Below are 17833 nucleotides of genomic sequence, written 5' to 3' on the forward strand. Positions count from 1 at the left end.
GATTTAATCTCAGACTGTAGTCAAGGAGAGGAATGGAGTTGGCAGCAAGGGATTGGTATTTAAGGCAGCATCCAAAAACAAGTTTTAGTCTTCCCAATGTTTAACTGGAGAAATTTCTGTTCAGTCAGAACGTAATGTTCAAGGAGGAGTTTGATCATTTAGCAACAATGCAGCAGTCAGGAGAGGGGTGGCGAGGTAGAACTAGAAGTCTTCAGAGTTCATGTGTAAACCAATTCTGTGCTTTTGGATGATGTCGCCGAGTGGAGGCATGCACATGAGAAATAGGAAGGAGCTGAGGCAAGATATTTAGGGCCACCATCGGTAAGAGTGTGGGCACAGGAAGAGAATCCATTGCAAGTGACACCATAGAAACAATTAGGTATTTAAAATGGAACCAGGTAACTGCAGCCTTATACAGCTGGACAACAGGAGAGAGTTGGAGGAGAATGGTGTGGTTAACCACGTCAAAGGCAGATCGAGAAATATGGGGCGCGATTCTCTGCAAATGCGGAGAATCGTAAAGGCTGCTGTGGGACAGGCTGTGACCCACGGCAGCCTTCACGGCCACTTCCGGGGCCGATTCTCCCCCCCGGGCGGGGCTAGGATCGCGGCCCCGTGCGTCACGGCGGCGTGGCCTTGACGACGGTCGTCAAGGCTGCACATCAAGGCGGCTGACGTCAGCCGCGCATGCACAGGTTGGACAACGCCAACCTGCGCATGCGCAGTTGGTGTCTTTCTCCTCAGCCGCCTGGCAAGACGTGGCGGCTTGATCTTGCCGGGCGGCGGAGGGGAAAGAGTGCGTCTGTTTTGGACGCTGGCCCGACGATCGGTGGGCACCGATCGCGGGCCTGTCCCCTCCCGAGCACAGTCGTGGTGCTCCCGTGCCAATCGGGCCTTTAGATGCCCCAAACGGGCATCTGGCGCCCGTTTCACGACAGCAGTGAGCAGGTGTTTGCTGCCGTGGTGAAACGGGCGTGAAGGCCCGGCCGCTCGGCCCATCGGCCTCGGAGAATCGCCGCTCGCCGTAAAAAACGGCAAGCGGCGATTCGTGGCGTGGGGGAGAGAATAGCGGGAGGGTGTCAAAAATGTCGGGAGTCCCTCCCGCTATTCTCCCAACTGGCGTGGGGGGCGGAGAATCGTGCCCATGAGGTGGGAAAGTTTACCTTTGTTACAGTTACATCACAAGTGAAATAATGTAGGCAAGTTTCCAATTGGTCCCTAAGAATGTGGTAAGATTTAGAACAATTGGCAACCTCAGAGGGTCATAAAAAGTCTGATGTAGTAAGCCGAAACAAACGCACATTGATGCAATGAGGGTTATACATCAAGATTTAGACTTGCCAACAGGGTACAGGCAACTTTACATTTACACCACGCTTTTCCTGACAGCTGGCTCAAAGTCAATCAAATAAAAACTGTTCACTTTCCCACATAGAACATTACAGCGCAGTACAGGCCCTTCGGCCCTTGATGTTGCGCTGTCCTGTGAAACCCCTCTAAAGTCCCTCTACGTTATTCCCTTATCGTCCATATGCCTATCCAATGACCATTTGAATGCGTTTAGTGTTGGCGAGTCCACTACTGTTGCAGGCAGGGCATTCCACGCCCTTACTACTCTCTGAGTAAAGAACCTACCTCTGACATCTGTCCTATATCTATCTCCCCTCAATTTAAAACTATGTCCCCTCGTGCTGGACATCACCATCCGAGGAAAAAGGCTCTCAATGTCCACCCTATCTAATCCTCTGATCATCTTGTGTGCCTCAATTAAGTCACCTCTTAATCTTCTTCTCTCTAACGAAAACAGCCTCAAGTCCTTCAGCCTTTCCTCATGTGATCTTCCCTCCCTACCAGGCAACATCCTTGTAAATCTCCTCTGTACCCTTTCCAATGCTTCCACATCCTTCCTATAATGTGGCGACCAGAACTGCACGCAATACTCCAAATGCGGCCGCACCAGAGTTTTGTACAACTGCAACATGACCTCATGGCTCCGAAACTCAATTCCTTTACCAATAAAAGCTAACACACCGTACTCCTTCTTAACAACCCTCTCAACCTGGGTGGCAACTTTCAGCGATCTATGGACATGGACACCGAGATCTCTCTGCTCGTCCACACTACCAAGAATCTTACCATTAGCCCAGTACACTCTGTCTTCCTGTTATTCCTTCCAAAATGAATCACCTCACACTTTTCTGCATTAAACTCCATTTGCCACCTGTCAGCCCAGCTCTGCAGCTTATCTATGTCCCTCTGTAACTTGTAACATCCTTCTGCACTGTCCACAACTCCACTGACTTTAGTGTCATCTGCAAATTTACTCACCCATCCTTCTACGCCCTCCTCCAGGTCATTTCTAAAAATGACAAACAGCAGCGGCCCCAAAACAGATCCTTGTGGTACACCACTAGTACTGGACACCAGTCAGAACATTTCCCATCAACCACCACCCTTTGTCTTCTAATTTCTGATCCAAACTGCTAAATCACCCTGAATCCCATGCCTCTGTATTTTCTGCAATAGCCTACCGTGGGGAACCTTATCAAACGCTTTACTGAAATCCATATACACCACATCAACTGCTTTACCCTCATCCACCTGTTTGGTCACCTTCTCAAAGAACTCAATGAGGTTTGTGAGGCACGACCTACCCTTCACAAAACCATGTTGACTATCTCTAATCAAATTATTCCTTTCCAGATGATTATACATCCTATCTCTTATAAACCTTTCCAAGACTTTTCCCACAACAGAAGTAAGGCTCACTGGTCTATAGTTACCGGGGTTATCTCTACTCCCCTTCTTGAACAAGGGGACAACATTTGCTATCCTCCAGACTTCTGGCACTATTCCTGTAGACAAAGATGACTTAAAGATCAAAGCCAAGGGCTCAGCAATCTCCTCCCTAGCTTCCCAGAGAATCCTAGGATAAATCCCATTCCGACCCAGGGGATTTATCTATTTTCACACTTTCCAGAATCGCCTCCTCGAACACCTCCTCCTTATGAACCTCAAGCCCTTCTAGTCTAGTAGCCTGTATCTCAGTATTCCCCTCGACAACACTGTCTTTTTCCTGTGTGAATACAGACGAAAAATACTCATTTAGCACCTCTCCTATCTCCTTGGTCTCCACGCACAACATCCCACTACTGTCCTTGACTGGCCCTACTCTTACCTTAGTCATTCTTTTATTCCTGACGTATCTATAGAAAGCTTTAGGGTTATCCTTGATCCTACCTGCCAAAGACTTCTCATGTCCTCGCTTGGCTCTTCTTAGCTCTCTCTTTTGTGCCTTCCTAGCTAACTTGTAACTCTCAAGCGCCCTAACTGAACCATCACGTCTCATCTTTACATAAGCCTCTTTCTTCCTCTTGACAAGTGTTTCAACTGCTTTAGTAACCCATGCACGACCACTTCCTCCCTGCCTAACAGGTACATACTTATCAAGGACATGTAGTAGCTGTTCCTTGAACATGCTCCACATTTCCATTGTGTCCATCTCCTGCAGTTTTCCTCTCCAGCCGATGCATCCTAAGTCTTGCCTCATCGCATCATAATTGCCTTTCCCCCAGCTATAACTCTTGCCCTGCGGTGTATACCTATCCCTTTCCATTGCTAAAGTAAACATAATCGAATTGTGGTCACTATCACCAAAGTGCTCACCTACCTCCAAATCTAACACCTGTCCTGGTTCATTACCCAGTACCAAATCCAATACGGCCTCGCCTCTTGTTGGCCTATCTACATACTGCATCAGGAAACCCTCCTGCACGCATTGGACAAAAACGGACCCATCTAAAGTACTCGAATTATAGTGTTTCCAGTCAATATTTGGAAAGTTAAAGTCCCCCATAACAACTATTTGACAAACACAATGGGCTGGATTCTCCATTTTGGAGACTAAGTCCCCACGCCGGTGTGAAAGTGGTGGTCTTTTACGCCAGGAAAACTGGTGCCAAAAGGCCACCGATTCCTCGTTTTGCTGGGGGCTAGCACCTGCTGTGGCCACACCGCGTTCCACGGCAGAATCAGCCCGCGGACCTGGACCGCCAAAGTAGTGCCCCCCATCGGCTGCTCGTGCACCCCGGACCGCCTGCCCACATTGCCCTCAGCCCTGAATGAAGCCCCCCCCTGCCCGCCGACCGGCCCTTCCCCGACTGTGGCGGCCCCAGACTGTGTCCACAGCTGCCACGAAAGCTTCCCGGACGGTGTGAGCACACGTAACCCACTCTATCGGGTATTCGGCCGGTCAGGGACGGAGCATCGCGGGCCCTCAGGCAGTGGATAATCCTAGAGTGCGTTGCTTTTCAGGGGGCGGAGTATTCAGAAACTGGCGCCTCTCCCGGTTTTGCAGCCAAAACGGATTCTCCGTCATGTCGTCAAACGTGATTTCGGCGTCAGGGAGCGGAGAATCCAGCCCAATATTTCACCAAAAAGTTTTACTTCAACTCCAGTGTAATAGCTCGGAAATATTTGTTTCACTCAATTGTACACAAAAGCTTCAGGATAAAAGTGTGTGTTTCACATCTGCTACCATAAGTCAGTCAACTAATATTAACCCTCAATTTGTAAAAGTCAAAAACTCACTTTGTATATGGTATTAAATATAATTTGAGCAAAATGTCTTTCAAAAATGCAAACCTTGCATCTCTGGGTGTGATTCTGGGTGGCAGGAGGCAGCCTGCCGTTGGCTGGCAGATAGATCTTCTTCTCCCGCCTCTGTCAATGGGATTTCCCATTGAACCCACCCCACGCCTCTGATAGAGGTGTGCCGTCGGCAGGACCGGAAGATCCCTACTGCATGAACAGCCGAAAGATCTCACCCAAAACCATAACATTTATTAGTACCCAGAAAGATTACCTGCTCACAGACATGGCAGCAAGCATGCGGACCTGATGGTGAGTATCTGTTAAGAACTCAGTATAGACTTCAGAGACAGGCATCTCTTCACCTTTGATGGAGAGTACAGTCCATTTCGAATGTGGGTCTTTCTGAAGATACAAAACAAGTACTTTACAAAATAAACATTATCATAACAGATCATTGCATCAATTAAATCATGAAATGCACTAAGATCACAGGACTAACAAATCTTGCAGTTACTCTGCACATCATATGTAGGCTATAGAATCATAGAATTCCCACAGGAGGAGGAGGCCATTCATCCCATCGAGTTTGCTCCGACCCTCTGAAAGACCACTCCTCCCAAGCATACTTCCATTGCCATGGCCAATCTACCTAACCTGCACATCTTTGGACTGTGGGAGGGATCCAGGGCACCTGGATGAAACCCATGAAGACACAGGGAGTAATCCGCAGAGGCAGTCACACAAGACCGGAATTGAATCCAGGTCCCTGGAGCTATGCGGCAGCAGTGCTAACCATTGTGCCACTCCCATAGCTATAAAATAATAATTCTCCAACTGAGTTTTGGTGCAAGCACTTCTATATTACGGAGGCTATTATTAACAATTTTATTTTGGTTTTATTCAGAGTCGGTGATTGTCCTAATACGAAGCATGCATTTATAAAGCACCTTAAATGCAATAAAGCATGCTACGGCTTGCACAGGAGAATTACCATACAAAACTTGCTGCCCAAACATCTCTATCTCTCTGGCATATCTTCTTTTGAGAGGCAATGGACGGCACATGGGATGTACGTCACTTCTGCACTGAAGATGCTCTATTGCGGCCGTAGAGGCCGGTTTGAGTGGGAGTCCCTTCCACAGTTTATACAAATGAATAGTGTTGGCCGGAGATCGATTGATGTTTTTTCCATCCGGCGTGTCCTCTTTACCACCATCTGGTCATTCCTTTTGTCCTCTACTTTTTTCACACCTTTGCTGACTACTTGTTTCCAGGCACACCACTCAGCAGCAAGGGCTTCCCATGCATTGACTCCGATCCCAGTCAACTTGAGGTTCCACTTAACAAACATCTTTGCATTCCAGATGTTAATCTTGTGCTGATGGCAAGCTTGCCATAGAGCATGTCTTTGGGGCTGCACACATGACCCAATCATTGGGGTCTCCTTTGACTCAAGAGTGCAAACAAGCCGAGGATCCCTGCATGCTGGTATGCTTCCACATTGGGGAGTTTCCTGCCCAGAGATGCTCTATATTCACCTGAGACAGTGGAGATGGAAGCTGTTCATCCACTAATCTTGTGTTTGCATAAGTTGCTCATGCTTCGCTGCTGAAAAGGAGGGTGCTGAGGATACAAGCCTGGTACACACAAAGCTTTGTATTTTAGGTTAGTTTGCTGTTGGTTCACACTCAACTTCTCAACTGTGACATGACAACTGTAGCCTTGGCAATCGTGGTGCTGAGTTCAGCATCAAGGGACAGGTTGCTGGTAATTGTTGATCCAAGATATGTGAAGCTGTCAACGATCTTCACCGCGAGGTTATTGATGTTGATGAAAGGAGGAGTCTCTACATCCTGGCCAAATATGCACGTACACCAAGCCATATAAAGGGATATTAGAGTTATATGAAAATACCAAAACTAGAACTGCTGAGAGACTGCTGGTGAGTGGGAATCCTGAGTATAGTGTCTGTCTGTTGCGGTTGCAGCACTGAAATATTTAAACAATTGCTAAACCTTGGTAAAATATTACCCGAATATCAGAATGTACATTCAATTGACTCACCTCAAGTAATGTTTTCATACATCTTACTAAAGCAGCTCTCACATGTGCATTACATTTTCCTTCCTTGCTTAGGTGCCTAATATAAACAAACACACACATCGATATATATGTTAACTTCCATAAACTTCAAAACTACACAACTAGGGAGAATTTTTAGACTTTTGCTTTCAATAGAAACCATAGCTTGAGAATGTCTAGTGGAAAGGGTGGGGCCAAGAATGTCTAGTGGAAAGGGTGGGGCCAAGAGAGTTTACCTACCAGAAAGCTCCAATTGCCTTTAGTAGTTTCCCCTGGGTATCTGTCATTTCATCGGACTCAATACCTTGTACTGTCAGTAATGGAAGAATGTGTGTCAGGATCACTGAACAAACCTCTTGATCACAACGATACATGGAACACAGGTCCCTGCACAGATCAGAGGCTGCAATTACAAAATGCTTAATTTTCCAAATCAATTAGTGTTAATTAAATCCATTCCTGTTAAGTGCTACTAAAATTACACTTCAAAACTGTTCATAATCTAACTGTGTAGGAGTTTGCACAATTCTGCGTCAACATGAAATGTGAGTTAAAGAGTACATAAATGGGCTATGGTTAGGTCCGCTGATAATTTATTTGTAACTACCATTTTCATTGACAGTTCCAAACTGAATTGGGACAATTTCTATCAGGGAAAAAAAAATTTTCTTTACAAGATTCTCGGAAATCAAATGCACAATAAAATGCCAAACAACTGGTACAAAATCCAATATTAATCTCCCAAAAATATTCTTAACATTTAAACAAGCTTCAACTATTCGAACTAGCCCAATTATTTTTCTGATGATCACTTACTTCGTAAGAAAGTTTTATATTGAATTTTTTGTGGAAAAAGTTAGAACTTGTACAGTTAACTATTCAACTGGTTTGTTTTGTTAAAAAGACGCTTGTTCTGACGTGGAATATTTTTACATCATTTGTCGTGCTCATGAAGGTAAGTATGTTAGTGCTATGTTAGTGCTAGTTAATATGATGTTGTGTATCTCAGCCACTCAGTATCGGCATCAAATAATCTCTTGTGTGTAGCTTTGCCATGAAGGTGTTTTGGAATCTTGTTTTCGTGGGTTCCATGATTTCCCACCCAAGTTCCTGCTTGCTATCCACATAAACAAACACTGCTTACAAGAGTGGCTTCACAAGTATGGAGAAATCATCTGATGGGAGAACACATTCTTCTGCTGGGAGTTCTTTTAACAGGATCAAGTACTATGGGATCAGACACAAACAAGAAAAATCAGCACCATCTGCATGCAAAATTAATTATAAGATACGCTTGTAAAACTGCAAACAATTATTATATATATTTGATCTATCTGATGCACGGTACTTGCAGTAACAACCAGGTGTGACACTTCTAATCTCTGCCGTGCAAGCTGTTTCAGGGAAATGGCTGCTAGCTAAAATAATTTGTGGAAACTTGCTGTGCACAATAGGGTTGCCACATTATCTCATAGAAACTGCACCTGATAATGAATTCCACAAGGTGCTTTGCGACATCAAACGACAGGAGTGTTCTCAATAGATTTTTTTTATCTTTATGGATAGTTGCCAACGGTGCAAACTAAAGTAGATTAATGGCTTTTGCTTATTACGTATTTGCTCATGCAGCGAAGAATCATAAAAGAAATGCACTGATTGGACAGCTGGGAGTAAAAGCTGTAGCGTTACTTCAGAGTTATGCATTAAACTGGTTGAGGTGAAAAATATAGTGTGTGAAGTAGTTTTTAACCACAATTCTAAAACTTCAATACTTTTAAATACAATTCCATTTAATACAGTCAATTAAACTTTGAGCTATGAGAGTGTCATTCATGCAGCGTACATTTACTTTTCACCACCATTTCACACCCAATGCTTTTACATTAGCGCAGCTTTCTGTGGTCTTTTCAAACGTGAGAACTTTTGGATCTCTTGAAGCCTTTGATGAAAGGTTAACTAGAAATCCCGAATTTAAACAAGCAGTGTTGTAATAAAGATACTACTTTTATAGAGAAATACAGCACAGAACAGGCCCTTCGGCCCACGATGTTGCGCCGAACTTTTGTCCTAGGTTAATCATAGAATTTTGGACAATTTGTCATGGCCAATCCACCCAACCTGCACATCTTTGGACTGTGGGAGGAAACCGGAGTACCCGGAGGAAACCCACGCAGTCACGGGGAGGATGTGCAGACTCCACACAGACAGTGACCCAAGTCGAAATCGAACTTGGGACCCTGGAGCTGTGAAGCAATTGTGCTATCCACAATGCTACCGTGCTGCCCTTAAGAAGTTAACCTACACTCCCTTATTCTACCCTAATCCAAGTACCTATCCAATAGCCGCTTGAAGGTCCATAAATTTTCCGACTCAACTACTACCACAGGCAGTGCATTCCATGCCCCCACTACTCTCTGGGTAAAGAACCTACCTCTGACATCCCCTCTATATCTTCCACCATTTATCTTAAATTTATGTCCCCTTGTAATGGTGTGTTCCACCCGGGGAAAAAGTCTCTGACTGTCTACTCTATCTATTCCCCTGATCATCTTATAAACCTCTATCAAGTCGCCCCTCATCCTTCTCCGTTCTAATGAGAAAAGGCCTAGCACCCTCAATCTTTCCTCGTATGACCTACTCTCCATTCCAGGCAACATCCTGGTAAATCTCCTTTGCACCTTTTCCAAAGCTTCCACATCCTTCCTAAAATGAGGTGACCAGAACTGCACACAGTACTCCAAATGTGGCCTGACCAAGGTTTTGTACAGCTGCATCATCACCTCACGGCTCTTAAATTCAATCCCTCTGCTAATGAACGCTAGCACACCATAGGCCTTCTTCACAGCTCTATCCACTTGAGTGGCAACTTTCAAAGAACAATGAACATAGACCCCAAGATCTCTCTGCTCCTCCACATTGCCAAGAACCCTACCATTAACCCTGTATTCCGCATTCAGATTTGTCCTTCCAAAATGGACAACCTCACACTTGTCAGGGTTAAACTCCATCTGCCACTTCTCAGCCCAGCTCTGCATTCTATCTATGTCTCTTTGAAGCCGACAACAGCCCTCCTCACTATCCACAACTCCACCAATCTTCGTATCATCTGCAAATTTACTGACCCACCCTTCAACTCCCTCATCCAAGTCGTTAATGAAAATCACAAACAGCAGAGGACCCAGAACTGATCCCTGCGGTACGCCACTGATAACTGGGCTCCAGGCTGAATATTTGCCATCCACCACAACTCTCTGTCTTCTATCGGTTAGCCAGTTTGTTATCCAACTGGCCAAATTTCCCACTATCCCATGCCTCCTTACTTTCTGCATAAGCCTACCATGGGGAACCTTATCAAATGCCTTACTAAAATCCATGTACACTACATCCACTGCTTTACCTTCATCCACATGCTTGGTCACCTCCTCAAAGAATTCAATAAGACTTGTAAGGCAAGACCTACCCCTCACAAATCCGTGCTGACTATCCCTAATCAAGCAATGCCTTTCCAGATGCTCAGAAATCCTATCCCTCAGTACCCTTTCCATTACTTTGCCTACCACCGAAGTAAGACTAACTGGCCTGTAATTCCCAGGGTTATCCCTATTCCCTTTTTTGAACAGGGGCACGACATTCGCCACTCTCCAATCCTCTGGTACCACCCCTGTTGACAGCGAGGACGAAAAGATCATTGCCAACGGCTCTGCAATTTCATTTCTTGCTTCCCATAGAATCCTTGGATATATCCCGTCAGGCCCGGGGGACTTGTCTATCCTCAAGTTTTTCAAAACGCGCAACACATCGTCCTTCCTGACAAGTATCTCCTCAAGCTTATCAGTCTGCTTCACGCTGTCCTCTCCAACAATATGGCCCCTCTCATTTGTAAATACTGAAGAAAAATACTTGTTCAAGACCTCTCCTATCTCTTCAGACTCAATACACAATCTCCCGCTACTGTCCTTAATCGGACCTACTCTCACTCTAGTCATTCTCATATTTCTCACGTATGTGTAAAAGGCCTTGGGGTTTTCCTTGATCCTACCCGCCAAAGATTTTTCATGCCCTCTCTTAGCTCTCCTAATCCCTTTCTTCAGTTCCCTCCTGGCTATCTTGTATCCCTCCAGCGCACTGTCTGAACCTTGTTTCTTCAGCCTTACATAAGTCTCCTTCTTCCTCTTAACAAGACATTCAACCTCTCTTGTCAACCATGGTTCCCTCACTCGACCATCTCTTCCCTGCCTGACAGGGACATACATATCAAAGACACGCAGTACCTGATCCTTGAACAAGTTCCACATTTCACTTGTGTCCTTCCCTGACAGCCTATGTTCCCAACTTCTGCACTTCAATTCTTGTCTGACAGCATTGTATTTACCCTTCCCCCAATTATAAACCTTGCCCTGTTGCTCGCACCTATCCCTCTCCATTACTAAAGTGAAAGTCACAGAATTGTGGTCACCACCTCCAAAATGCTCCCCCACTAACAAATCTATCACCTGCCCTGGTTCATTACCAAGTACTAAATCCAATATGGCCTCCCCTCTGGTCGGACAATCTACATACTGTGTTAGAAAAGCTTCCTGGACACATTGCACAAACACTACCCCATCCAAACTATTTGATCTAAAGAGTTTCCACTCAATGTTTGGGAAGTTGAAGTCGCCCATGACTACTACCCTGTGACTTCTGCACCTTTCCAGAATCTGTTTCCCAATCTGTTCCTCCACATCTCTGCTGCTATTGGGGGGCCTATAGAACACTCCCAACAAGGTGACTGCTCCTTTCCTATTTCTAACTTCAACCCATATTACCTCAGTAGGCAGATCCCCCTCGAACTGCCTTTCTGCAGCTGTTATACTATCTCTAATTAACAATGCCACCCCCCCACCTCTTTTACCACCCTCCCTAATCTTGTTGACACATCTATAACCAGGGACCTCCAACAACCATTTCTGGCCCTCTTCTATCCAAGTTTCCGTGATGGCCACCACATCGTAGTCCCAAGTACCGATCCATGCCTTAAGTTCACCCACCTTATTCCTGATGCTTCTTGCATTAAAGTATACACACTTCAACCCATCTCCTTGCCTGCAAGTACTCTCCTTTGTCATTGTTACCTTCCCCACTGCATCACTACGTGCTTTGGCGTCCTGACTATCGTCTACCTTAGTTGCTGGACTACAGATCCGGTTCCCATTCCCCTGCCAAATTAGTTTAAACCCTCCCGAAGAGTACTAGAAAACCTCCCCCCCAGGATATTGGTGCCCCTCTGGTTCAGATGCAACCCGTCCTGCTTGTACAGGTCCCACCTTCCCCAGAATGCGCTCCAATTATCCAAATACCTGAAGCCCTCCCTCCTACACCATTCCTGCAGCCACGTGTTCAACTGCACTCTCTCCCTATTCCTAGCCTCGCTATCACGTGGCACCGGCAACAAACCAGAGATGACAACTCTGTCTGTCCTGGCCCTTAACTTCCAGCCTAACTCCCTAAACTTGTTTATTACCTCCACACCCTTTTTCCTACCTACATCGTTGGTACCAATGTGCACCACGACTTCTGGCTGATCACCCTCCCCCTTCAGGATCCTGAAGACACGATCAGAGACATCCCTGGCCCTGGCACCCGGGAGGCAACATACCTTTCGGGAGTCTCGCTCGCGACCACAGAATCTCCTATCTATTCCCCTAACCATTGAATCTCCTATTACTATTGCTTTTCTATGCTCCCCCCTTCCCTTCTGAGCCCCAGAGCCAGACTCAGTGCCAGAGACCTGGCCGCTGGGGCCTTCCCCCGGTAGGTCATCCCCCCCAACAGCATCCAAAACGGTATACTTGTTTTGAAGGGGAATGGCCCTACTTTGTTTTGTTTTGTTTCCTGCAATGTTTTCCTGGTCTCTACAATGGTGCACACAGGAACACATGGGGCGCATGGCAGACTGGAGAATCTAAGCCCGATTCGATTTACTGCCTGAAATTATTTTTTTTTCCCTTTAAAAATAAATTTAGAGTACTCAATTATTTTTTTCCAATTAAGGGGCAATTTAGCATAGCCAATTCCCCAACCTGCACATCTTTTGGATTGTGGGGGTGAGACCCACGCAGACACATAGAACATACAGTGTAGACGGTGGCCATTCGGCCCATCGAGTCTGCACCGACCCACTTAAGCTCTCACTTCCACCCTATCCCCGTAACCCAATAACCCCTCCCTAACCTTTTTTTGGTCACTAAGGGCAATTTAGCATGGCCAATCCACCTAACCTGCACGTCTTTGGACTGTGGGAGGAAACCGGAGCACCCGGAGGAAACCCACGCAGACACGGAGAGATCACACAGACAGTGACCCAGCGGGGAATCAAACCTGGGACCCTGGCGCTGTGAAGCCACAATGCTATCCACTTGTGCTACCGTGCTGCCCACTAGACATGGGGAGAATGTACAAACTCCACACGGATAGTGACTCGGGGTCGGGATCGAACTTGTGTCCTCTGTGCCACCGTGCTGCCCCAAAATTAATCTTTAAGATACGAGTTCCAGGGAACTGCTGTTCACTGCAATTTACATTAACCCCAATGTTTTCACACATGCACTGGTTTATAGGTTTTTTTCCCAGAGTCACAAGAGCCCATCAGATTTAATAGTTCCTTTTCAACTCAGGAGAAAATAGTTCCCAATTAGATTTTCATATTTAATGACAAAAAAACATCATAAGGCTAGGCATTTGACAAAATTGGTATTTATATTCCTGTGTCTGTTTTTCCGCATGGTCAGATTTATGTAGATTTTTCCAGATTGCGAAGTTTTGATTTACTAGAAATCTAATATTTAAACAAGTACTTTTGCAATAAAGATACTAGTTGTGCAGATCTCTGCTAGTTGTATAATATAATTCAGAGAGGGGTGAGATTCTGATTATTAATAAATTTGCACAAAGGGCAAGAAAGGTTTGAGAATCACTGTTTTACATCCTTGGCTACACTGTTAATGTCCTTCATGAACAACGGTCACAGAGCAAAATGCATTTCTTTTTCTGACATTCAGAATGTGATCATTTCCGCTGTAACGAGGTTTGATAAGTGGATAATGTCAGATGATCCACAGGGTCAATTTTATAAATATGTGCTCCATTAACTTAAGAGATAGGAATCCATGAGGACAGGGTATGAATGGGAGCAAAGTTCTAATATGTGTGGTCAACATTCATACCTTTGCCCCCACCTCCATGTCCAAAACATATTTTACAATTGAAGCATTAATTTATAAAATTCACCCCATTTTCTTTTGGAAAGGGGAGGGGCAATATGAGACCTGAATCGCCAAAGGAAAACTCAGCAAATTCTTTTTCGGAAATCCCTGTTTCAATAACAAAAGCAAACCGTACCATTGTGTAAAGTGATACCCACCATATGCAAATACAGAGACTTTGAAATGCTGTGATCTTTCTCCTCAATTAACATTAACAGTTTTCTTCTAATATCACTAGGCCTGAAAGAATGCACATGCATCTGTCCTGCTGCTGTGCAACAGCAGAGAAATCGAAGAGTGTCGAGGAGGAGAAAATCGTGCTTCATCAAATTTTCTTCAGCTAAAATGCTCTTTGCTCCTGAAAGAAGTTTGAAAGCCAATGAATCCATGGATTACATGATGGCATATTTGAATTATTTAATAAACTTGCATGAAATTAAATGAATATGCTACTAGGCCTCGGCTATAAAATGCAGCAAGAAGCTAGTTTCAAGCAGAACTGCAATTATTTTTCTGTTTCAATCATAATTGGCTTCATTTATTTTATAATTGTGGTATAAAATCCTTACATTTCTCCCATCCTTTCTCTCTATATAGCTCTTGAGGTCACTGAATTATTTACAAGCCAATTGTTCTATCGACACAGGTTATCCTCTTATACCTCACCCATGTGGCCATGCTCCATGTCTGATCTTACCAAGGAGACTTTTTAATTACGATCCCGGACCAGACCTCAACAGTGGCTAGGCTACTGGACAGAAACCCTAACATTTTATTTTAATTTTGTAAGACTGTAAGGAAAGGATACCTCACTCCAGGAGTGATTTCACGCCATAATGGGAAATGGTACTTTAAAACAAACTTTATTACTAACACAGTATTAAAATATCTTTAACATCACACAAGAAAATAGCTTAATTATCTCTTAAACAACGCTAACCAATACAATGACACAACAACCCTTAACTGCTATCTTTATTCTCACTCAAACAACAAAACCTTCTCAACTCTCAATCCACTTTTCAATACAGTTATCAGACCCAGGCATACTTGCTTAAGAAACGTTCTTTGAAACTGTTTTAAGAGATAGACCTGAATCCTATCAGAACAATGCAGGATCTCTATCTGAAGTCTTCAGAAGCTGTCTTCATGGTTTGACTTCCAAGAACCAACTGCAAACTCCTGCCTGTTGCAACTCACTGCTGAAACTGCCTTTCCTGTTCACAGGCAAATCTTGAACTCACGGTCTTGAGATCAGCTGTTTCTGCTCCGTCCCCAGTCAAACATTTAACTGAACTGCATTGAGAGCAGATGCTTGACGTCTGCTTACATCCCAATCTAAAACTAAAAATATTACTGCAGCAGTCATACACACATTAATCCAGGCCTTTAATCCTTACTGCACCAAGTACATATAATATCTGAAATTGCTACATTAATCAACTGTTCAATTTACACAAAATGTAATTTTTTAGCCCAATATTATCTTCACATACTTCCACACAGCATAAATACTATCAGTTGCGATTCTTTATCTGTTTTTCTTTTGCCTTATTAGCTAAAGGGTGTGAGATGCACTGTAAATTTCCATTCATGATTAACTAACCCAGCGCAGACCACATGTCAAACCCATTCTTGGTCTCTGTGGTTAAGGTCCACTTTGCCTTAAACTGACCCACTGGGGAACCAGCTGAGCATGCTTAATATCTGGACCCTTAAACATCTTACCTGTTCCAATCAATGAGTCACTGCTGTCACTGTAATCACCTACTTCAAGGGTTTGGTCATCATCGTCAAAGAAATCTCCGGATCCACTTCCCTGCACTTCCCTGAAACCATCTTGAACATCATTCCTTGGTTCACAAGCCTCTTGTGATTTTCCACTGTGGGCTGCCTGAATTTTAGGGGTGAACGATGAACCCTTTTGTTAATCTGACCTTCAGCGTAAATCTTTAATGGTGTGAAACACCTCAGGAGGAAGGGGAGCTTTTAAAAAAAAAAAGAGTGCTCATTGCTCAGAACAAATTCAAGAAATGTCTTGGTGCAGTGGAGACTGCCAGTATATATATATCTCAATGGGTGCATTAATTAGCAGCCATAACAGCAAGGAAAACTGTGCAGTCTTCTTTAAGTCACAATTTGGAATACTACATCCCTCACAGACTATAACAAATATAGAAAGAACAAAATCCTTTTCCAAAATATAAACAGCTAAAACAAAATTCAACAAGTGCATATAGGGACAATGCAGTAATTGTGGCATGTTGAAGTTGCCAGAAGTAAATCAATTTTGTAGAATAGAAATCACAATTATTGTTTTTAGCAACCACTTTATAAGTCACCAGAAGTAGTCAAGAATTTCTCTAATCTGACTCACAGCAACAATTGTATAATTTGGGTGCTTGTGATAAGTTAAATTATCTTGCTGCCTTCCCCTAACAAGTTTGGGAGGACCCAAAACTTGCTAAAACATCTTGGCTCCGAATAACCTCCTCAAGCTTTAAACTCATCATAAAATTGGTTGCATGGTGTCTGAGAAATTTGTCACAAAATATACTGTGCCTAATCTAAGAGGGAAATATAGTGCCCAAAAGCATTTGAGATGGAAAAACAGCATATAATTTTCATCGTGGTTATGTCATATCCAGTTGTCACATTGATGTGTGTAATGCAGTTCAAATAATTGCATTGCTTGCAAGCAGCAATTTAGAATGAATTAAACCCAGGTTCTACAAGTAGCAACATATCTAGAAATCTCAATTTGCCTGTCAACATTAGAAATTTTCAGTAAATCTCTTACCAGTTGCTTGCAAATCTCCACAAGATCATTCATAAAAGTTGCTGGGAATAGTTGAAGGAAGAGAACAGATGAGCTCCTCTTTGCCGAGTACTGCAAACATTAAAGAAAAAGGTGATATGAATTGTTATGGACCATCCTTGAGTACTTAAGAATTACTTCATAAGCACTGCCGGCAGCAACCATGGCATAGGTGATCGCGTACTTGTCGGCTCTCGCATGAGGTAGCGCTAATTGGCCCTGAACACCCACTTAGGCGGACAACCGGCAAAAAAGAAAGCAACGGAACAGTGAGGGGTGTGAGAACCTCTTCACCTGGGTTTGTCTGCTTCTTGTCTGGCCAGAAGAACTTTTTAAAAAGTGGCAGCTAAAAGACCAGGAGATCTTCGTGAACATGGCTGAAAGCGCAATGGTGGCAGGTTCCAAGGCAGCAACAAAGGATTGAAACCTTGGAAGACCGTGCCCAGGTAACTGAACCGATTTGGGCGGCTGTTGAAAGGATGGAATCCCAGGGAGCGTCCAGAGGAGTATGTGGCTGACCACGAGTACCGGCTGGCCTTGTTGGAGGCGGAGATCATCTTAGTAGGGAAAGTCAGAAGAAGCTGCGTGAGAAGGTAGATGAGCTTGAGAACCCTGAGATACCAAAACCTCCATATAGTAGGGCTAGTGGAAGTGATCAAGGGCTTGAAGGCCTCAGAACATGTTGAGTATATGCTAGAAAAGTTTTTTTTTTAAATTTATTTTAAACTTTTTTAAATTTCTTTTTTTTACAATTAAAGGACAATTTAGCATGGTCAATCCACCTGCCCTGTACATCTTTGGGTTGTGGGGGTGAGACCCATGCAGACACAGGGAGAATGTGTAAACTCCATATGGACAGTGACCTATGCATTTGCTGGAAAGGTTGATGGGAGAGAGGACCTTCGACTGACCCCCTTGAGGTGGACCGAGTGCACAGAATGCTAAGGAAGAAGCCAAAGGCGGGTGAGCACGATGGTGGTGCACCTACACAGATTCCTGGATAAGGAGAAGATTTTGCACTGGGCCAGGCAGATGAAGAAGCGTTCCTGGGAGAGGAACGTAGTCCGAATCCACCCAGGTTGCGGCATGGAGCTGG

The 17833-nt window shown here is 44.3% G+C and overlaps 1 protein-coding gene across 5 annotated transcripts in view; it reads right to left on the reverse strand.

The window, feature by feature from the left end:
- atm (ATM serine/threonine kinase) overlaps window positions 1–17833 on the reverse strand; it is a 215734-nt gene that overhangs the window by 133732 nt on the left and 64169 nt on the right. For all 5 annotated transcript variants that reach the window (XM_038818310.1, XM_038818311.1, XM_038818312.1 and 2 more), the window contains exons 16-22: window positions 16720–16809; window positions 15648–15813; window positions 14078–14277; window positions 7820–7902; window positions 6916–7062; window positions 6658–6733; window positions 4865–4995 (exon numbers count right to left, since the gene is read on the reverse strand). In XM_038818310.1, the coding sequence (XP_038674238.1) occupies window positions 4865–4995; window positions 6658–6733; window positions 6916–7062; window positions 7820–7902; window positions 14078–14277; window positions 15648–15813; window positions 16720–16809 (893 nt within the window). The remainder of the gene's footprint in view (window positions 1–4864; window positions 4996–6657; window positions 6734–6915; window positions 7063–7819; window positions 7903–14077; window positions 14278–15647; window positions 15814–16719; window positions 16810–17833) is intronic.

The sequence above is a fragment of the Scyliorhinus canicula genome, chromosome 14 (genome assembly GCF_902713615.1).
Source record: "Scyliorhinus canicula chromosome 14, sScyCan1.1, whole genome shotgun sequence".
Classification (NCBI taxonomy): domain Eukaryota; kingdom Metazoa; phylum Chordata; class Chondrichthyes; order Carcharhiniformes; family Scyliorhinidae; genus Scyliorhinus; species Scyliorhinus canicula.